Below are 20,353 nucleotides of genomic sequence, written 5' to 3'. Positions count from 1 at the left end.
ACATTGTGCGGCGATTGGCCATAAGCTCATCGCTTATGAGGGATCCCTGTCAAGCTTCCAGAAAAACATCCAATAGCCGAGGCCAACAGAGAGGAGAGGAAGAGAGGAAGCGAGGAGAAGACTTCTTTGAGAGTAATTTGGGACCATGGGCAAAGCCCGAGTCTGAACACTACGAGAAAGATACGATCTGCAACGGTCTCTTAGAATTTCACGCCGGTACCACTCACTATAAATATGCCATCTATTCGCTCAACTGGCTAAGTATTTGTTGTTACATATGGACCATCTAACTACCTTATCGCGGATTAATGAAAATTAATAGCCTATACGTCGTATCTGTACCTACCTGTCACGGTCATGTTAACGTTAGAGCACCAAGTCCTGGGTGTGCCAGTTTTTACAATAAAGGGATGTTGCGATAGGTTTTCGAAGTTGCGGCAGACCTAATTTGCCTGTTATGGGTCATCCGTTACTGGAAGATGATACAAGAAACAGAGGGAAATAAGGGATTGATATTGAGGGAGCGGTGGTGTGGAAAAGAGGTCGAGCGTAGTTTGGCATGTTGAACTCGAGGTAGCTTCAGAGTCTTGGCGAAAAATTTTGAGTATTATCTATTATGGAGGAAGAGGTCAAATAACGAAAGAATGAAAGGTGCGCGCGCACCTCTGTACCATCTCAAAATCCAGATACACATACGCGTAGAAGCCATGTTTTTGGACCATGTATTCCCCGGTGAATATGTTAGGAGGAATAGGGCTGTTCAATTCTAAAATTTCGCGACCTGGCGGAGTTTGAATTACACGATTTGACAGCGTCGGTTCCCCTTGACGGAGTTTGAATTACAATTGAACCGCCCTACAGCAATATGAGAACATGATCAAGAGAGGAACGAAGCTTGTACTTAGTACGTAACAACTCGTAATAGAGTTGAGCCGTAGGGTGCCTGAGAGTATCAGTCGACACCCACAGTCTTTTTTGGCGTCGCCCTTCCCACTCAACATATAAGAAGCCAATCACAACCCGACCCAATCCCAACACAACTCTTCATCAACTGTTCTGGGTTTAGGTCGTGTTGGGGTGGGTGGGAACTTGGAGGCTTAACCTTTCCCGGCCTTCCGGAGGATTTAAATTCCACATGTTTTAATTGAAAGCTCATCCTGACCCGCCAACTTGACTGCCACTCAGTTTGTAACCCGGATGTCGCAAGCAATCCTACCGAGTCAAGAAGTTGACCTCGAGAAGGACTCTACCGATATCTGTACTAGAGCCTCTGGAGAGGACTCCGATGTTCTGGATGAAAACGTCCTCGCCCGAACGACCGAAGCCAATGCATTGACAAAGCTACTAACGACTTGGGGCGTCGAGACTAGAGGTACGTTGAAAACGTCGATGACTATGTAATGATACTGAAACGTTTCCATTGAACAGGCATCCACCCTGTACCAGAACACAAAAGGACTGATACCCAATACCACAAGATATTCTTCCTTTGGTGTGCATTCAATCTGAACATACTGTCATTCTCTGCTGGAACGCTGGGCCCGATGGTGTTTGGGTTAGGAGTAAGAACGTCGTGTCTGGTCATTTTGTTCTTCACATTGCTTTGCTCGCTGCCCACGGCATATTTGTACGCCTCCACTTCCTTCTCTCCCGTGTTCTTTTATGAACGCCCACTCCCAGAGCTACTTGGGGACCTCGACTTGGTTTAAGACAGATGGTTCAAGCTCGTTATAGTTTTGGGTTCGCCTCGGCTCAAGTCCTATGTCGGTGCGCTTACGATTTCCACTAGTTATTACGGCGTTATGGTGCCGTGTATACTCAATCTGGTCAATCTGTTCGGTTTCTGTATACTGAATTGCATACTCGGAGGACAAACGCTAGCAAGCGTGGCGGATGGCCATCTTAGTTGGTCGTGCGTGCAATCCAGATTCTACGAATCAGATACTAAATACTGACATCGACCGTGAAGGGTTGGGATTGTTATCGTCGCGATCATTTCGCTTTTTGTGCGTTCTCATGACTTCGTGATTTACAAAGCCTCTATATAAAACTTTGATTGCAGGTTTCCTTTTGCGGCTACAACGTCCTGAACTGGTGAGTTTAAGTCTCTTTGTTACGCTTTTATCACTAAGTTCCATTATTCCATTTTGAGGTACGAACGATTGGCATGGTTCCCTGTCTTGATTGTCTATCTTGTCGCGTTGGGGGTAAGCGGAAAACACCTTTACGACGTTCCTCCAACCCAACCAATCACGCCTGCGGGAGTTCTTTCATTCGCCTCTGTTGTAGCGGGGTTCGCTATCAGTTATTCACCCTTGGCCTCGGACTTTACAAACTATTATCGACCGGATGCTCCCAGGTGCGTGCCTACTCTGATAACGATAGAACATTCGTTCATCGAACGAGTCTGCTCCTCTAGCTGGAGGATCTTCTCTTATACATACTTTGGTTCGACGATTCCGGTTGTGAGTCGTACCCCATTTTCTGCAAAATACCGGCTCATTTGGGGGACGAATTCATTCAGATAACATTACAATGTTTGGGTGCCGCTGTGGCAGCAACGGCCCCATCCATTCCCTCTTGGGAGGCGCATTCAGGAACTGTTGGTGACCTTGTGTTAGCCATGCTCGGCCCTGTCGGAAATTTTGGAAAATTTTTGACGGTCCTACTCGCCCTTTCTGTGACTGCAAGCATCGCCACGAGTATCTATAGCATTTCACTCAATGTGCAAGTCTTCGTGCCCAAGTTATTGGTAGTTCCACGATACGTCTTTTCAATCGTTGCCACTGCAATGTGAGTATGACCACCATCATCTTGACGCCTAGGTTCCTTACCCATTCACAAAATCAGTGTGTTACCGGTGTCTATCGCAGGGTCACACCGATTTTATGAGACACTTACGAATTTTCTGAGTCTTATCGGGTACTGGGCATCCGCCTTCGTTGTTATCGTGCTTTTGGAACACGTCTTATTTCGACGTTGCGATTTCTCAAAGTACGATCTCAAAGTATGGAATGTCCCGCAACTCTTACCGTCAGGAGTGGCTGCGATTGCCGCTGCGGTCCTTTCGATGGCTTTGGTAATACCTTGCATGGATCAAATTTGGTTTGTGGGACCAATTGCAGAACGGGGAGCCGGAGATATTGGTTTCGAAGTCGCATTCGCCCTCACTGGATTGTTGTACATACCATTCCGGGCGTTCGAGATTAGGATAAGGGGAAGACTCTGAAGGGAATTCTGTACGAGTTTTCGGGAAGAAATATTCATAGTACGCGGTCGTTTCAAATCTCAGTGGGGATAAAAAGTAAAAGTTTATCCCCCCGCTACGTAACGGTACAAAAGAAAGTGAAAGTTTTTACGATTTATTCGAGACCATTCACCCTCGACATGCAAAACGCCCGCCAAGTCGTCTTGTAAGGCTACCGGCTATCCAATATTCAATATCCGGCAGTTTTCCTTAAATGCTACGTTTCAGAAGATAGTCGTAGTCTTCCATCGCATTATCGACCAAAAATCGCATCCCCTCCGCCGTCTCTTTGCCCCACTCCTCCTTCCATTTCTCCATCTCCTCTTCTAAAACAGGAGTTTTATCACTCCCGTCCTACGACTATGAGTCCTTCCCCGGCTGGTCAAAGAAATTGATCCACTTACTTTGCCTTTGATGATCCCAGTTGACCTGCTGAGGGTCCCACCGAATGCTTCATATCCCACAGACTCCTGAACATCCCATGAATACTGAATCCCAAACGGATCCAGTCCTAAAATCCGACACAAAGTCTCCATCTGCCCTTGGGCGTCATTCACGAGTTTATCTCCATCAACAACGATGGGCAGAAGTTTCGCAATTGAGGTACCTCCTACTGCCTCAATTCCCTCTGGGGTGGAAAACCATGCCTTGTAACAGTCGTATACCATTCGCTGCCACTTAAACTGTGTATCCATGGAGCTATCCTCGTCGGGGAACGGCACCCCCAAAGTTTTCAATGCTCGTTTGAGAGAGAAAATCATGCGGCACGGGTGGCGAATGGTCAGAATGGGGGTGAATGTGGCAAATAGGCGGTCTGGAAGGAATGTTGGGTTTGGGATGGGGAAGAATGGTGCTGTTGCGGTCCTGCTCTCTCTGTCAGCCTCGGGAAGATCCAGTAGTTTGTCTACTAAAGGTGCGATTGGTCTGTCTTCAGGCTTGACGCCGTCCAGCGTTACGTGCGGATACATCATATGGTATGAGTGTTCTTTGACAACGAGCGTCTTTCCCTAGAGGCTAGAATTACCCGGTGGACACTCGAATTTGAAAAGCAGGAGATAAAAGGCCTACCTGAGATTCTATCTCCGCAATCGCGCATTCAAACTCTTCAAGCTGAAATTGAAATGTGGCGTCTAGATGGACGGGGAAAATTTGGATTAAGTCTGAAAGTTGAGAATGTGATCCTGCGAGCTAACTGGAATACTTCTTCTTCAATCCGTCCATGAACGGAGCCTTTATGTTTGCTGTTCTCCTACTCGGGCTTTCCGGCCCACACAACATTGCACCCTGTCCGAAGTTAGGAAGAGGTGAAAAGCCGAGTTTGAATGTGACTCTTTACCATGAACGGGTACTGCAATGACTTTCAGTGTCGACGTATGTACTACGGATGTGAACGGTCGAAGCACTCGCCAGTTTGATTCCTAATGTAGGATGGTTTTCCAGGAGACGAATAAATAAGTTGGAGGATGTACGAGCATGAGAAAACACAAAAATCCGACGCTGTTGAGTGGCCATACCAGTCATGGCGATCGAAGTAAAGCTGGTGACCCAGAATGATTCGTTAAATACTCCCTCGCGGGACTCACGAATTCTCAGGGAAGAAACATGATAAACTCGAGCCTGCCAATGGGACAGCAGGCCGAACTTCTCAATATGTTTATAGTAAATCTGATAATCCACACGAACATGTCAGTATGACCTGGTGTTTTATTCAGAAGGGCCAACCGACGTACCCCATTGTAGTTTAGTGTCGCTCGGAAACAGACATGTGTGAACACTAGAATATCGTCGACGTCCAAGGCTGCCATAACAACAGAACGCGTTGTCCACACAACGGTAAAACCAACGACACACCCTGACCCATTGACGGGAATTTCAAGCCATAAGGCGTTTATGTTTGAAAAAGCTAAAAAGCCTGTATTCAAGGGCGCGAGAACCAAAAAATAGATGCTAAGTGTATTCCAACACCACAGCTGAGTCAGATGGAACTCGACTCGATGGCAAGAGGCGGAGAAAACCGCATCGTCGAGCCACAGCTCACCGCGTTGCGACTCCGAGTCCCATGACTGCGGGGAATCTCACAATTGAGAATAGCCAAATGACCGTGACTGGGAAGGTGAGATCCATGGTCATTTCAGCAAGCCCAGATTCGTGACAGCCCCCGACCTTACTAGTCGTTGGACAGCCTGTGATGTTTGATAGCAGTGAATAATGTAAGCTGCAAGGTACCACACACGCACACGACCTTAATGCTACGGTTTCTGATCATGGTCGTAGTCTTCCATCGCCTTCTCGACCCAGATTTCTCATTTCCTCCGCCGTCTTCTCGCCGCGCTCTTCCATCGATTTTGAAGTTACGGGCCACGGGACAAGTGGCGCTGGCACCGCACATGCACGCAAGCCTCCTTAGATGCTGCGCTCCAAGAGGTAATTGTAGTCTTCCATCGTTTTCTCAACCCAAAATTTCATTCCTTCCGCCGTCTTTTCGTCGGTTTCTTCCATCCATTTTTGGACCTCTTCTTCTATAACAGGTACTTTATCGTTCCCGTCCTATTGGATCTGAACTTCAGTCACTAGGGCTAAAAATACGGAGTGGCTACTTACCTTGCTCTTAAGAACCCCCGTTGACTTGCTGATTGTTCCTATGAACGAGGCTTTCGGATGATTTTCTGGAAGGGGTTGGGCTTCCCACGTATACTGAACCCCAGACGCGTCGATGTGCAAGATTCGACACCACGTCTCCATCTGCCCCTGCGCGTCATTGACAAGTTTGTCGCCGTCGATAACGATAGGCAAATGCTCGGCCACTGCTGGCCCTCCGGCTGCCGCGATTCCCTCTGGCGTAGAGAACCAAGCCTTGTAGAAGTTATATATCATCCGATGCCATTTGTATTGTGTATCGATAGGAGAGTCTTCGTCGGGAAAGCTTCCTCCATACACTCGCGTTAATACTCGTCTGAAGGAGGAGACCATGTGGCATGGGTGGCGGATGATTAAGACGGGCATGAAGGTAGCTAAAAGGCGGTCAGGAAGTATCGTTGGATTCGGAATCGGAAAAGACGGTGATCCAGGGAGAGTTTCCCTCTCTGATTCGGGAAGATCCAACAACTTATCGGTTAGAGGTAATTTCAGTGTGTTTTCACGCTTGATCGTGTCGATGCCAGCATTTGTATAGAGAGTTCCTGCGTCCATCATATGAAAGGTGTGTTCTTTGATAACCGCTGTCTTTCCCTAGATTGTAGAGTCCATTGAGGATTCAAGCTTCATATCTTAGAAGCTTGGAATCTTACCTGTGCTTCGATCTCTGCAATCGTGCGTTGCATTTCGTCGAGACTATATTGAAATGTTGCCCCTGTAGGTTTAACAGAAAACATGTGGATCGATTGTCAAGGGAAAACGATGTATAGGTAGGTCAAAGCTCGTACCGCTAAACGCCTCCTTCATCTTCGTCCTTTCCAAAAATGGATCGATCGTTGCTCTCAGAGTCAGGTGTTCAGGTCCAAACAGGTAAGCGTCCTGTCCCATATGTGAGTATCAAAGAACAGCAAAAGTAAGGCTGCTATCCTTCACCAGGAAGGGGTACTGTGAAGGTGGTCGGTAAGTCTATGTGGCTTGCATATCGTACAGTACTCACCACTTTAACACATAGCGCAGGATGATTGTCCAACATGCGAATAAACAAATTGGACGAGGTTCGATAATGCGAAAACAGAAAGATTCGCCGGTATTGGTGCTGAGAGGTTGCAGTCATGGAGATCGGAATTGGGACGAAATAGTTGGAACACCTCAACTTTATACGTCCTATCTCACCCACGATGTAAACAAGGGGATAGACCGTTGTTATCGGGAAATAGCCTAACAACTTCGTAGCCAGCGCCGAAACTCAAATATATACATATTCGGAGTCGTGCCATTGAGTTTAGACAGAATGTAAGTAATCTTGAGTGTCCCGTTGTAGCTAGCCTTTCAGGGGGGTAAAATTTCGTTCATATATTAGAATTAGATTGCCACGCACTAATGTAGTGTTTGAATGAGATGTGCCGTCTGGACGTGAACTGGGAGGCGGAGGTGTACATATCTATTCTTTCAGACACATCCATGCAAGCGGTCCGAATGAAAGAAGGGCGGGACCATTTGTTCGAGACAGTGACAAATCGGTGCAAGCACCGCAGCAAATCATCTCAGAAATTACCTAATTACCAACTCCTGCCCCTTCACCCCCACCTTGCTTGAAGCATTAACTTGCTTCAACCCTCCGTCTGGCCCCTCTGACCTCTCCAATCTTCCTTGAAATGGCTGCTTTGATTTCCCAGCAATACGCATGTACGAGGATTCCGCCTTCTTAGCATTCTGACTAGGATTGTTTTTTTTTTTCTAACAAGAATTTGACCCTCTAGTTCGTGCTCAAAAATCCATTGGCCTCATCGGTGGAACTCCCGACTACAAACCAGTTGAAGGTTTCACTGCTCCAGATGCCACTGCACGCACTTACGCCTACAGTGCTGATGGGAGGCTCTATGCTTATTCATTGCCAACGGTGTATGTGGTTTCTAGCCTGATCTCATTAGAATCACCAATCTGAAGGAGTTGTAATTTTTCAGTGTCAGAATATTCCAGGCGGAGGGCGCTGTACTACTGCAAGAGCTTCCTATTCCTAACGTCATCGAGTTCAACTTTTCTCCGCGCGGAACTTACATTTCAACCTGGGAACGCCCCATCAAATTAGAAGATGGCACTCAGCACAAAAACCTCCGAATCTTCTCTACGTCGACAGGAGAAGAACTCATGACGCTCAGTCAGAAGTCGCAGGAAGGATGGGACCTTCAGTACACCATTTCAGAATCACATGCAGTTAGATTGGTTGGGCAAGAAATTCAGGTGTTCCGTCCAGCGGATTGGGGTAAAGGCATCACAGATAAGCTCAAGGCTGAAGGCGCTAGTTCTGTCACATTAAGCCCTGGCCTCAACCCGTCTATGGCCGTATTCATTCCGGAGAAAAAGGTGTGTTTGTCCACACGCATTCATTTCCTTGGTTGAGGTTGTTCAATGCGTTTCCGTTATGGACAGGGTGCACCAGCGAAAATCAAGGTTTACAGCCTTGTCTCATTGTCAGATCAGCCAACGTGCCAGAAAACTTTCTACAAAGCAGATCGTTGCCAAATCAAATGGAATACTCTCGGAACGCAGGTCCTCGTCCTCACGCAGACAGAGGTAGACAACTCGAACAAGAGCTACTACGGCGAAACTGGTCTTTACCTCCTTAGTGCGGCGGGCAATTTCGACTGCAGGGTATCTCTGGACAAGGAAGGTCCCATACATGACTTTGCGTGGAGTCCCAATTCAAAGGAATTTGGGGTCGTCTATGGATGTACGTGATGCTTTTTGCGATGCCCTTTGAACTTCACACTGAAATGATTTTCTAACCCATAGACATGCCCGCGAAGACCACTATATTTGATCAGCGCGTGCGATCCGTTCACTCATTTGATGCTGCGCCCTACAACTTCATATCTTTCAATCCTCAAGGTCGTCTTTTAGCCCTTGCTGGGTTCGGTAACTTGGCGGGCAAATTGGACATATACGATCGACGGTCACTAAACTCTCCGAACTCAGCTAAGCTCTGCACTATCGACGCACCTAACACATCGCACTGTGAATGGTCTCCTGATGGTCGCTTCCTGCTCACTGCCACCCTCTCACCTCGTCTCAGGGTCGACAACGGTATCAAGATTTGGCACGCCTCCGGTACTATGGTGCACGTCCAATTCACGGAAGAATTGTATCAAACTTCATGGCGTCCCATACCTCTGGAACAGGTACCCCCAATTCCTACCTCAGGTCCAAACAATGGTGTGGGTGTCCCCCCACAGCCGAGTTCCGCGATGCGTGAGCTCGAAGCTCAAGGAGGATTAAAGAAGTCTCCGCCGCCTGGTGCTAAGCCTGCGGGAGCGTATCGACCTCCTGGCGCTCGCGGCCTTGCGACGCCCGCCATCTTCAAACGTGAGGATGAGGGTGGATTACCATCCAGCCACCCTGGTTCTGGTGCCAACACCCCGCAGAGAGGGTATAGTCCTGCACCAAACGCGAGTGGGCGAAGTGGACGTTATGTTCCGGGTGCTGCTCCCGCCGCTAACGGGAAGCAGAATGGCCATACCAATCCATCTCCCAGACCAGGACACCCAAGAAATGATTCTAGTGGAAAGGACAAAGCTGAAGGAAGAAAAAGGAACAAGGGTGCGAAGAAGGGGAATAATGTTGAGAAGAATGGAAATGGGGAGGAGAGACCGTCGCTCGAGCTTCCTCTGCCCCCTCCACCAAATGGGGACAATGTTTCTGTTGACATCGAGGCTGGCTTGATTACTCCCGTTACGCCAGGTGTAGATGTATCTCTCGACCCCATCGCAAAGAAGGTTAGGAACTTGACCAAGAAGGTATGTTTTGTCTGTCTCTGGCCCACTAATGCTGAAGTTGTTCTTTTCATGCGTAGCTCAAGGCCATAGAAGAGCTGAAAGAGAAAGCTAAACGGGGTGAACGACTTGAGGCAACGCAGGTTAAAAAGATTGATGGTGAAGCTGAGATTAAGAAGGAACTTGCTACACTCGGTGCTCCTGCGTAACCTCCGTTTGCGCGAGTTCCTGCTACATAGTAAACATAGGAATGGTTTCGCTTCACATATCTTTTTCTTGTATACCTATCTTTGCCCGTATCATTGCTAGCTAAAGTGCTGTCGTTGTTTCATTCAAGCTAGGTCGGTGCTTGGAATTACTATGGTGGCTGTGAACCAGCTTATAACCTTACCACATCTCCCACCATTTCCACAGCTTGCGTCCTTAACCATGTTCAAGTCTACTTTGGAACTCATCTACACGATCGTTCTCCCGAAACCCGTATGTATTTTACGCCTCTTTAGTTCTACAAATCAAATCCAACTCAAATGGTCGCCTTATCGCCTCTCGTCAGTCATTCCAAGTGCCACCCTCAAAACCAGACCCTGTATATTTTACAGCGACACACTTTTCGACTAATGACTGTGAGTTGCTACGAATGCTTGAAAGGGAACGCAGATCGTAACTGTTATCCTCTAGCATATTTTGAGGTTTCCAGGACACCTGACGCAAGAAGGAGTAATTCGGTCAACACGATGTCTTCGATATCTATGAAAGCACTCACTGGGCGTACCGTGTGTAAAAGAGCACACACACCACGATCCACCGCTACGAGAAGGACCAGATCGGCGAGGAGGAACACGATCAGTTGTTGTCCATGTAGCTGCTCGTATGAGATATCTGGATGTGGATCTGCGGTTCGCCTTCTTCTTTTTTTTTGCAATTGGGATCCAGCATGGCGCTCAATTTTTGTCGTCATCAGAATCGTTCATTGCCCTACCAACTTCCTGGTTTAGAATTTATGTCTGCTATTGCATCTTCGCTTCTTCTGGTGAGTTTTCTTTCGAGTTGTTGAATTTATCAAAGCGTTGATTTTTGGCCTTTGCGTAGGAATCGCCCGCACACCGACCAATCCATTCTACGCCGAGAAAAACACCTGTTGAGTTTGCTGCATCCTGTGATACGGTTGAATCGGGTACTCATCTCTACCTTTTCAGCATCTACGTCGAGCATCTGCTCCAAGCGTGAGTAAGATCTCCGTAGGTCATCTAGTCGAAGACTCTTTACGTGCGGTACCTAGGAATCACCAACGCCTTTAACGCGCGAAAGAAAAACAGGAAAAGTGAATCTTTGCTCTTAATCTATTCATCGAACACGTTGATCCTCGGTTTTCAGGAGTCAAATCACCAATCTTCCGGGTCGCCATTTGTTGGTCATAGAAAACCCGCGTCCTTTAAAGAGAATAATGTGAGGTTAAGCATGTGAATGGAAGCACCAGTCTAACGTCTTCATTTATTAGTCCATTGGATCGCATGCCAATATACTTGGACGACATCTCCCCAAGAAACCAAGTCTTGATGACGATGGCGAAGATCAATCAAGAAAGCTCAGACGCTCCAGTGGTCGGATTGTATCGGCAGGCGGAGGGGCTAGCGTGCGTGACTTTCACTCTCCTTGGATCTTGACGTTCACGCACACTAGCCTTCTTTCCTGGAAGCACTTAGACGGAGCTCCACGGGCTCGTCAACATCTCTGGATGACCCTCCGAATGCCGAGACAGAACTCCCATTCTCGGACGATGTGCAAGAAACACTTTCTACGACAGTACCGGCATCGCTTTTGGCATTCACTCTCGATTTATCGCCCATCATGGAGGACTTGCACATCTTCACTACCGATGGCCTTGGACCTGTACTACCGAGTTTACCAAGTTTAGCTACTGTTGGGACAGATTCAACGGGATCCGGATACATGCACGGAACTGGGGCCATTGCTGGTATTCTTGGTGTGAGGGAAGAGGAGAAGGAAACGGCACGAGAGGAGGAGGTTTGCGATATCCCGGTATGCATATGCGCTTACAATCCCCTTCCTTTTATTCGAGCTCATATTATTGCAATAGATCGGCGAAGACAGCGAACCAGAAACTCATGTCTACCCGGGGGCTCAGCCGTCTCTCGATACTGTCCGCAAGCCCTCTCTTGTTTTGCAACACGCGTCGGTTACTTTCTCAGACGGGGATCAAAGTCTTGCTCAGCTTCCCGCGCTCACCTTGACCCAACCTACACCCGAACTCGGTTCAAAACCGGTCTTCGAAGCTATGAATCCTCTTTTACCTAGTATTTCTGAGTGCGGACTTGGGAATGCCATGCAGGAGGAAATACCAGCCGAACATCGTCCTGTCCTAAAACCTACGTTGGCTGCTGATCAAAGCGTCTCTTCACTGTCTCTTCCGTTGGCGCTGCAAGCGAACTCTGTTCCTATCTCACCGAGCTCTTCTCAATACTTGCAACTGCCCTCACCACTGGCAACTCGTGCTATGTCTATACCCACATTCCCTCGGTGTACTTCCTGTGGCTTTGGTTTCGGATCTGGATTTGACGTGGCTAGTTCTTCCGATATGTTGAATGTTTCACGAATACCTTGTGGACGATGCGAGGAGCAGTGGAGTAAATGTGTACAATGGTATGCTGGATATGGGGATGCAAAGCCCCACGAGCGTTTGAACAGAGGAAATAAGCGTTTTTCTTGGTTACTTTCCCGAAAGAAGGAAGACGCAACTCCGTCAACTAATAAAAAGAAACGACGTTCGCTCTTTATTCTACCAGGAGTTGCGAAAAGGATGTCCATTGCTATGCCCACCGTTACTACTCAAATTATCACAACAGACGAGGTCGGTGTCGAAGCAGATGATTTGAGGAGAAGGAAAGTTTATCGAAAGTGACCACATCTTGACATACCTTGATCTTATCTATTCTCCATCTAGGGGTACAGTTAACACATCGGAAGAACCTGCTGACAAGAAAAAGTCAAAATGGAAGAAAAGATTCTCATCGTTACTTCACTACACTAAGAAGCGAGCTTCGGTTCACGCGGAACCACACCAACATCAAACTACTATCCAGCGCTACTCTACTATCGGCGTTCAGACGGAAGACGACGCGATCTGTGGGGAATACCTTCACGAGCGAAGAGATCGCCCCTTTAGCTCTGGTTATCCCTCGCAACCACCTTTACATCCAAGAGTTTCGGGAGATTCGAGATTTCGAGAAGAAATACACGTTATAGATGAGGATGAAGAAGCATTCCAAGATGCTATGGATGCCCTTCCTCCGTTGCGATACCGATACCTATGATGATACCCCACTCTGTTGCGATACCCTCTCAAGAGATACCCTTCTTCATTTCACATCATTCTTTTAGAGCCCACCTTCCTGTCCCTACGATGTCCTTAACTTTCCTTCCTGTGCCACTTATTCTCCGTCGTGTGATTCAAAGTGGTTTCCATAATGTTGTGGCTTGGTGTTTTCCGCACATCTCATTTTCGTACTGTAACTCAATGGTACTTGTCAAATCGTAATAAGTGTCAGGAGCAACGCCTCGTTTTGTAGGTTCCTGACCCAAGTTACTCATTATCAATGAAGCTTGGTCGCCAGGGGCGACGCCTGGTGTTTGACAGCTAAACCCGGATCAAATTTGTGACCAATTTGTTGTCCCAAATTGGTCTTGAAAAAGATATTCTCCTCTTCAGACTTCCTCTCTTCTTTGTCGGCTTCGACTAATTCGCTCAATTCGACTATTGATAACTAGTTGCTCACGTTGGATGTTTTTTGGTACCCGAAGTTTGACGGGAATCCCTTATAAGCGATCCCGTTCAGAAATGGCCATCGCACGATGTCAGCGAACGTACTAAAAATCTATCTATTGGTGGGTATAGCGTTCGTCTCCTGCAGCATGATAACTGATATATGAATGTCTGCATACAGTCGATAAAAATTCATCCGAACATTCTGAACGGTTTCAAGATTTCACTGCGCCGTTCCATATGGGCTTGAAGCACTATTCTTGGTGTCAAAAGTTTTCATTCCAGGGCAATCTGTCCATGTCAACTGACGGAGTGTTCGTATTGGGGAGGTCTGCTATTCTGTGGGATCGCTTCGTTGATGACTCCTGAAGGGCAACGGAAAAAAAAGAGGGACGTTGACACCACCAAAGATATCCAGGAACGTCAAAATTTCATTGAACTCGCCCGGAGGAAAAGGAAGAAAAGCCTCTAATGGCCTTCGGACTTCGAGTTGGCATCGTATCTACTGCCAACCTTCACCTTCATTGGGCACCAATAACTGCGACAAAGCGAATGCACCGGCGTCGAAGGGATTCTCTACGCAGTTCTCGTGCCTGTCCCTGTAGTAGTACGAATACGTACGTTATTGGGCCTTCCTATTCCAATGTTTTCTAATTACTCTTATAAAAGGCTTTTAGAAATGAATGTGCCTCTCGAACCGCCACTCCAACCATGCCTCGCAAAGCCCACAAGATGGGAGTCATATCTCCTTCACTTCTCATTCTTACCTTTGTATGTCATTTTTAGATCTCCACCCTCGTGATAGACTAACCGAATGTTTATTAAGTTATTAGAGATGGTCTGCGCCATTCCAAATCCAAAACGTTCCATCTCAGAGGGAACTTTCAACCTTCCTAATGGCAATTGGACATCACTTGGATGTTTCTCGTGAGCGAAAGATTTCCCTCTCTTTTGATATACAACTGAACTCCTTTCATCGATTCAGCGACATCTCAACTTCAAGGACATTACAAGGAGCATTTACTTCAAGTAATACCAACATGACTATCGAGCTTTGTATTGCCGCCTGTGGTGATTTCGTGTTTGCTGGAGTTGAATTCGGACAGTAAGTGAAAGCATACTCGATGACCCAGCCGTGATGATAGACACTCTCTATTTCCAGTGAATGCTGTACGCCATATGCCATTGCAAAACTTGAAAGGCTAACTCAGATCGCGTTTTAGACTGTGATTCCACCATCCAATTACCCGGTGCGCCTGTTGCTGCAGACGAATGCAACATACCTTGTGTAGGCAACTCTTCCGAAACTTGCGGTGGAACCGGTAGTATCCAAATTTTCACGGATGGAGGAGAAAGTCCTGTTCTTCCAACTGAGTTCGGTACCGATGCTGGAGGATTCGAAAGCGAATGGTCTCTTACAGGATGTTTCGCGTACGTACTTTTTTCTCCGTCTACATTGTATCGGTGTTGAGCGCTTCCCTCCTTCCAGAGACGACCCATCCTCCCGCGTACTGGCACAACCAATTGTTCTACCAAATGGGGTGACAACCGGGGCTTGTATAGAAGGTTGCTTAGACGCTGGCTTCTCCATGGCCGGTGTCGAAGATGGGAAAGAGTGCTGTACGCTCGCGCTTCCTTGTCGCATGTTCGTCGATTGACGCGTTTCTTTCGTTTCAAAGGGTGTGATGGCCCAAGTACCGTGCTTGGATTGTCTCCAAACGCGACGAAAGTGTCAGACACTGACTGTCGGGGTGTTTGTGTGGCGGACCATAGTCAATATTGCGGAAATGCGAACCGTATAGCAGTCTATTCAATGATCGAGCATGACCTTTCACCTCCCGACCCACCCAGAAACTGCAGCGAAGCCTTCGGCAATATTACTATGGTTGCGATGACAAGTGAGGGCGAGGAGTTCCCGCTAAAGATAGTGACAGTAGAAATGGTGCCAAGTGTGTCATGGGGAGTGTTATCTGTGAGGCTTATCGATCCTCGTTTTAATCCTTTTCTCATGTTCAATATACAGGCTTGTCCATTCTGCTGTAGCGACTACAAGTTCTTCACCTTGACAGACCTCGTTCAGTCGCGCTCCCTTTTGAACCCCACCAAACAGCTCATGCTTTCAGTCGAACCTGTAGCCGGAGAGTCGCCGAGTTTTATGGCTCCCCCCGTCATTAATGGACCATTGCCGCAAGGAGATCAATCTTATTGTGTCATGGTCAGTTTAGATTTCGGGTTTACTGTGAACTGTGACTAATTCAAACTGAGCAGGGTACCACACAGACGCTTCTTTCGTTCAGAAACGAAACCAACGGGTTCGCTCTCTGTAAGAACAACTCCGTGATAGCGAATGGTAGAATGGACGTCGTCTTCCAACCTATAGCTGATCATCCTAATTATGCGTTGGAGGATTGTGATGGCATTGTCATCAAAGTATCAGGCTTACTTCCAGTACCTGTATAAGGGAAAAGTTGCAGATATATACCCACATTAGCTTCCTTTACTTTTATTCATAAACATAATGCTTGCTACAGAGATATGTACGCACAGATGGTAGAAGGCCAAGAAAACAAGAATCCGTGGTTAATGTACGGGTTCAACCCCATCAAGATTTGTTACCCTTCAAAATCCCTCCACTTGCTCGCCTTGACTCGCGTTCCAAAGCTTCCTGAACGCGACCCTGTCTGGAAAGTCGCCTAAACTTTCCCGCTCTGGAAGCTACCGGAGGACTATAATCCGATTCAGGGATCTCATCGGCATCAATCAAAGTTGGCTTGAACTGCGGACTGTTCCGTTTGGATTGTGTTGGTCGAATAGGGGACGTTGATAGCCCTCGAATTTGTGCGATAGACGGCATCTCCTTAATTTCCAAGTCTGATTCCCTAGTCGTGTCCTGAGGTGTAACCGTTCTTGACAGGGGGAGGTTCACGTCAAGGCCAACCGAAGACCTTCTCCTCCTCGATCTGTCCAACAAATCCTCCAACTTTGAGCCTAATTCCGAGAGTATACACTCGGCTTCATCGAGACTACCACAATCGTTCCATATCCCGTACACAAAGGATTCAGGAAAACCGTACTGCAAGACCATACGTTCAACGTTCATCTCTATCAGCTTCGTCTGGTCGACCTCGGACAATCTCATCCTGAGCGGTTTCCCGAGGTCGAACGTTCTTCTGGTCGACGAAGATGGAGCCCACTCTCCTACAGAATGTCCGTGCGAAACTGCGCTTATTGATGAACGGCTGGGAAGAGAACGTCTGCGAGCTCGAATGAGTCGTCGAAGATCCAATTCTTGTAGTTTGTTTTCCCCGTTCACCATGGCAATTGTGTGGCGACGATGTCTTGCATCTTCTTCATCTGAAGGGACGGGAAGAGCCGTGGCCCTAGCCTTCCCTTTATCCGCCGCTTGAGGGAACTGTGGTTGAGTTTCAGACGTCTCAGACGATGAGAAGAGGCTATCATGAGCTAGTACACTATCAGGACTGAACAGGGTGATCGAAGAAAGAAATGTGGACTTACTCATCTGTGTCTCGCCTTCTACCGCGATAGGTTCAGCTTGTTCGATCTGATTTGGCGGGGAGGCGAATGATTCTGGCGCACGTTTATCAGGCGAAACGCTGCGTGCTGTCCCGTCTTGAACCTCTTCAACACTCATGGGCTCATCTCGATCGCTACCTTCGCCAATTTGAATCGGTGGTGGAGATGAAGGTGGCAAGTCAGCACTGGATTGCCGAACTACTTCAGGTTCCGCGCTTTCTGGCTGCAAAATTGGTTTCTTGACAATTCTGTGATTCCGTACAGGAAGCGGTGAGCCTCGTTCCCGAAGATTGGCAGCATGCTCTCGTTCTTTGCCTTTAGGAACTGTGGCAAACAACTTTTGCTGCAACCTTTGATCGTCCTCATCAAGGACCATGGCGTCATCGTCAATTTTTTCTGCCCCCTCCTCCTCTTCCTCCTCTTGTTCACCAGTATTCTCCTCATCGCCCGCTTCCGCGCGTCCAGTCGTTTCTGCCTTTTCCGATAACCTAAATGGCCGCTCCAAAAGCCTCTCTCTGCGGTCCGTATCCAACTTCCAGATAAACTTCTCCAGAGTCTCGATAACCCTTTCCATATCGCGTTCGCTGACATGAGAACGAATGGAAGAATGAGAGAGCATTTGACTTTGAGGCATATCAAAGGGATGTCGAGTAAACCTCGGAGTTCTGGGGGGTTGAGACACTGTATCAAACGGATGAACTTCATCGGCATGCTCGACTTCAGTCGCACTTTCTTCCTCTTCTTCCTCTTCGTCAGTTTCAGCTTCAGATTTCTGTACTACACGCGCATGTCGTTCGTAGGTAGGAGCCTCGACCTGGATGTCGGCATTCTCGCCATGCCCTGAAAGCTTCATATCGACCTCGCCGTCCGAACTCAGCACGACCTTCCTGGAGTTGGCAAGACGCAGTGATTTCGGCCGCTCCCTGGGAGGCGTGGGGGTTGATGCGGGAGAAGAGGTAGACGAGCTATGACTTGACCCGTCGACAATTACCCGTTTTCGTACGGGCTTGGAAGTCGAATGTTTAGCTTGGGTTGGCGGTGGTTTCTTAATGCGTGTTTTGCCACCGACCTGAGGGATCAAGTCTTCAGCAGCATCTGAATTGGGATCGGGGCCAGCCTTTGGAGGATTCGGCCCTACGAGTTGTATCCTGTAGGGCCCTTCCAGATACTTAATAGGTTGTTTAGATTTCACTTTCGGTTGTGGGTCATCTTCTGCTTGTGTCGTCGAGGTCGATCGGTTGTCACGCGGGATCTTGTTGTGCGAAGGTTTCGAATTAGAAGAGGCCGGCTCTGAAGACTGAAGAAGTGGATGAAGCTCCTCTTCTTCATCCGACTCTCTGTCGTCTGGTTTTCTGAGTGAAGGATGTCGGTCAGAGTAAATTTAGCTATCACAGTGAGAACACGAACTTCGGAACCACGCGTTCGTCGTCTACCTTCGCTTCAGGGGGGACTGCGAGGAGATGATTGACCATTGAATCATCCTCCTCGTCAGACCCGCGTCCTAACACATCTTCCCCCAAATCATCATCTCTTGCACGTTGCGTGAACAGAGGCGAATCGGGGACATGCTTCACGTGTTGCGTGAAAAGCGGTGATTCACTGCCGAGACGAGCTTCAACTTCGAGGCTGGCATCCTTGTTCTCAGCGGGGTGGGCAGGCGAGGATGACTTGGGAATGGGTATGGGTGTGGCCTCTAGTATTCGTTGGTTGCTGTCTTTTCCTTCCTTCCCTACGGCTTGACTTGACTCGATGGTTGTGGTTGATTTGATTTGCTGACGAGTGGCTCGAGAAGTCGAGGCTTTGACCTCTTGAGCCGAGATTCGTTTATTGGACGCTGGCCTGCCGTCGACCGACTTTACGTGAGAGACCTGACGAGGGCTACGCTTCAAGGAGGCACCCGCCGTAGAAGTCGACGGTACTGGATGACGACCACCACCCTTGCCCTGGTCGACATCTACATTTTCTCGTCTCCGAGGTATCTTGCTGAAAGCTACAAACAGATGCAGTTCCGGGTCTTCATCGATGCTAACTTCTTTTCCCTTTCCTTTATTATCAGCTTTTTTCATCACCTTTGGCTTCTTAACGGTGGCCGCGTCTTCCTGGGAAGCGTTGGACACCCTCTTCCTTTTCTTGCCTTCGTCCTGCTTCACCTCCTTCTCGGCACCTTCGATACCTCCGGGTTTCCAGAGGCCATTTTTCTTCTGGAATATTCGAATTCGCTTGTCAAAATAATCCGAATTTTTAACGTATCTGTCCCTCCAAGACTGCCATGAGTGGGTTGCAGCCCATGCACTTTGCCCGGTCAACTGTAGGATAATAAAGTTAAACTAATCAGATTCAAAAGATTAAACACCTACATTTTCCACCATATCTTGGTAGAGTTTCTTCCCTTTTCTTCCCTTATCAGAACCAAACCTGGCCATGAACTCGACGAGATGAGCATCCTCGGCTTCGGTGTAGGCTGACCGAGTAGTACTGGATTATCATTGGCTTGACGCGTATACTACAGAGCTGAGTACACACACCCATTAGGCATCTTGTTTCACTTGGCGCTCTCAAATTGGGGATGAGGGAAAACCATCCACTGAAGACGTTGATGGTAAGCTGGGAAAAGGGTTGAGTACACGGTCTGTCACACTAGGTCATGAGACCGCACAAGCCGCGTTTGTCACACCGTTATCATATGGCATGTTCAAATACTACGTGCCAGCAGAAACTGAAAATCTGGCATCGCTTTCTCAGTGTATCTCCTCATTAAACTTGCTGTCTCATCATCCCATTCTTCCGCCCACTTCTTCATTTCGTCGTCTAAGACCGGAGCGTCAACAGATTCCTGTGTAAGAATTCCTGAATACTTCCTCCCAATGACAGGGATTGGCTCGTCTCACCTCTTTTCGTATAACCCCAGTCGAACGACCAATTGTTCCACCGAAGTACTCATATGCTATGTTTGGAAAACTCTTTGTCGCATCCCAGGAGTACCTCGTGTTTGAAACGTCTAGCCCCAACATCTCACAAAGCTTTTCCATTTGCTCTCGCGTCTCGTTCACAAGCTTGTCTCCGTCGATAACTACGGGAAACTTGCTATTTATTCCATTTGACGCGTACCAGCCCTTGTAGCAATTATAAACCATTCGTTGCCATTTGAACTGCGTCTCCACAGCCATGTCTGCATCGAAAATGGTTCCGCCAATAACTTTAAACTGCCCGAAGGAAAGAAGGGATGGTTCGGGCTGGGTGTCGTATGATGATTATAGGTTCGAACGATACAAAGAGCCGGTCAGGCAGGAACGTGGGATTCGGTATTGGAAGCGATGGCGACGGTACCGCTTGAACGTTGGATCGTTCCCTTTCCGCGATATCCAGATAATGGTCAATGATCACTGG

The 20,353-nt window shown here is 47.9% G+C and overlaps 9 protein-coding genes across 9 annotated transcripts; 4 read left to right on the top strand and 5 right to left on the bottom strand.

The window, feature by feature from the left end:
• Positions 1–944: 944 nt before the first annotated feature.
• On the top strand, positions 945–3,229 carry E1B28_002295 (uncharacterized protein; the record flags this gene model as incomplete). The annotated part of the gene is made up of 10 exons (XM_043159204.1): positions 945–1,372; positions 1,429–1,627; positions 1,681–1,740; positions 1,790–1,912; positions 1,970–2,006; positions 2,063–2,094; positions 2,153–2,359; positions 2,420–2,465; positions 2,525–2,793; positions 2,851–3,229. Exons 1-10 carry the CDS (start codon positions 1,198–1,200, stop codon positions 3,227–3,229), a joined length of 1,527 nt encoding a protein of 508 aa, XP_043002803.1. The 5' UTR covers positions 945–1,197.
• Positions 3,230–3,457: 228 nt separating this feature from the next.
• E1B28_002294 (uncharacterized protein) lies at positions 3,458–4,468 on the bottom strand (the record flags this gene model as incomplete). Its single annotated transcript, XM_043159203.1, has 4 exons — positions 3,458–3,601; positions 3,652–4,254; positions 4,316–4,377; positions 4,441–4,468. 4 exons carry the CDS (start codon positions 4,466–4,468, stop codon positions 3,458–3,460), a joined length of 837 nt encoding a protein of 278 aa, XP_043002802.1.
• A 111-nt stretch (positions 4,469–4,579) lies between these two features.
• Positions 4,580–5,052, bottom strand: E1B28_002293 (uncharacterized protein; the record flags this gene model as incomplete). Its single annotated transcript, XM_043159202.1, has 2 exons — positions 4,580–4,912; positions 4,978–5,052. 2 exons carry the CDS (start codon positions 5,050–5,052, stop codon positions 4,580–4,582), a joined length of 408 nt encoding a protein of 135 aa, XP_043002801.1.
• A 598-nt stretch (positions 5,053–5,650) lies between these two features.
• On the bottom strand, positions 5,651–6,769 carry E1B28_002292 (uncharacterized protein; the record flags this gene model as incomplete). The annotated part of the gene is made up of 4 exons (XM_043159201.1): positions 5,651–5,794; positions 5,849–6,475; positions 6,535–6,596; positions 6,670–6,769. 4 exons carry the CDS (start codon positions 6,767–6,769, stop codon positions 5,651–5,653), a joined length of 933 nt encoding a protein of 310 aa, XP_043002800.1.
• Positions 6,770–7,536: 767 nt separating this feature from the next.
• Positions 7,537–9,860, top strand: E1B28_002291 (uncharacterized protein; the record flags this gene model as incomplete). Its single annotated transcript, XM_043159200.1, has 6 exons — positions 7,537–7,567; positions 7,642–7,783; positions 7,846–8,245; positions 8,312–8,612; positions 8,675–9,675; positions 9,732–9,860. 6 exons carry the CDS (start codon positions 7,537–7,539, stop codon positions 9,858–9,860), a joined length of 2,004 nt encoding a protein of 667 aa, XP_043002799.1.
• A 247-nt stretch (positions 9,861–10,107) lies between these two features.
• E1B28_002290 (uncharacterized protein) lies at positions 10,108–13,101 on the top strand. Its single transcript, XM_043159199.1, has 10 exons — positions 10,108–10,131; positions 10,205–10,274; positions 10,330–10,547; positions 10,613–10,681; positions 10,741–10,788; positions 10,848–10,874; positions 10,931–11,097; positions 11,150–11,284; positions 11,332–11,691; positions 11,750–13,101. The coding sequence occupies exons 3-10, from the start codon at positions 10,535–10,537 to the stop codon at positions 12,569–12,571; spliced, it is 1,641 nt and encodes a 546-aa protein (XP_043002798.1). The 5' UTR covers positions 10,108–10,131; positions 10,205–10,274; positions 10,330–10,534; the 3' UTR covers positions 12,572–13,101.
• A 240-nt stretch (positions 13,102–13,341) lies between these two features.
• Positions 13,342–15,919, top strand: E1B28_002289 (uncharacterized protein). Its single transcript, XM_043159198.1, has 11 exons — positions 13,342–13,554; positions 13,614–14,049; positions 14,102–14,203; positions 14,259–14,359; positions 14,418–14,537; positions 14,595–14,602; positions 14,656–14,863; positions 14,922–15,052; positions 15,112–15,404; positions 15,456–15,647; positions 15,701–15,919. The coding sequence occupies exons 3-11, from the start codon at positions 14,144–14,146 to the stop codon at positions 15,890–15,892; spliced, it is 1,305 nt and encodes a 434-aa protein (XP_043002797.1). The 5' UTR covers positions 13,342–13,554; positions 13,614–14,049; positions 14,102–14,143; the 3' UTR covers positions 15,893–15,919.
• Positions 15,920–16,034: 115 nt separating this feature from the next.
• On the bottom strand, positions 16,035–19,502 carry E1B28_002288 (uncharacterized protein; the record flags this gene model as incomplete). Its single annotated transcript, XM_043159197.1, has 5 exons — positions 16,035–16,894; positions 16,949–18,318; positions 18,374–19,272; positions 19,324–19,441; positions 19,492–19,502. The coding sequence occupies 5 exons, from the start codon at positions 19,500–19,502 to the stop codon at positions 16,035–16,037; spliced, it is 3,258 nt and encodes a 1,085-aa protein (XP_043002796.1).
• A 156-nt stretch (positions 19,503–19,658) lies between these two features.
• E1B28_002287 (uncharacterized protein) lies at positions 19,659–20,133 on the bottom strand (the record flags this gene model as incomplete). The annotated part of the gene is made up of 2 exons (XM_043159196.1): positions 19,659–19,799; positions 19,855–20,133. 2 exons carry the CDS (start codon positions 20,131–20,133, stop codon positions 19,659–19,661), a joined length of 420 nt encoding a protein of 139 aa, XP_043002795.1.
• Positions 20,134–20,353: the final 220 nt, after the last annotated feature.

This window comes from Marasmius oreades, chromosome 10 (genome assembly GCF_018924745.1).
Source record: "Marasmius oreades isolate 03SP1 chromosome 10, whole genome shotgun sequence".
NCBI lineage: Eukaryota > Fungi > Basidiomycota > Agaricomycetes > Agaricales > Marasmiaceae > Marasmius > Marasmius oreades.
The sequence above is the reverse complement of the archived record's forward strand: the minus strand, read 5'-3'. Positions and strand labels throughout refer to the sequence as shown.

Excerpts from the sequence above, each read along its gene's own strand:
- E1B28_002290 (XM_043159199.1), top strand. Across the intron at positions 10,789-10,847 it reads CTACGCCGAGAAAAACACCT|CATCTACGTCGAGCATCTGC; the intron begins GTTGAGTTTGCT and ends CTACCTTTTCAG. Across the intron at positions 10,875-10,930 it reads GTCGAGCATCTGCTCCAAGC|GAATCACCAACGCCTTTAAC; the intron begins GTGAGTAAGATC and ends TGCGGTACCTAG.
- E1B28_002289 (XM_043159198.1), top strand. The coding sequence starts at position 14,144 with ATGCCTCGCAAAGCCCACAAGATGGGAGTCATATCTCCTTCACTTCTC. Across the intron at positions 14,360-14,417 it reads ACATCACTTGGATGTTTCTC|CGACATCTCAACTTCAAGGA; the intron begins GTGAGCGAAAGA and ends TCATCGATTCAG. Across the intron at positions 14,864-14,921 it reads TCTCTTACAGGATGTTTCGC|AGACGACCCATCCTCCCGCG; the intron begins GTACGTACTTTT and ends CCCTCCTTCCAG.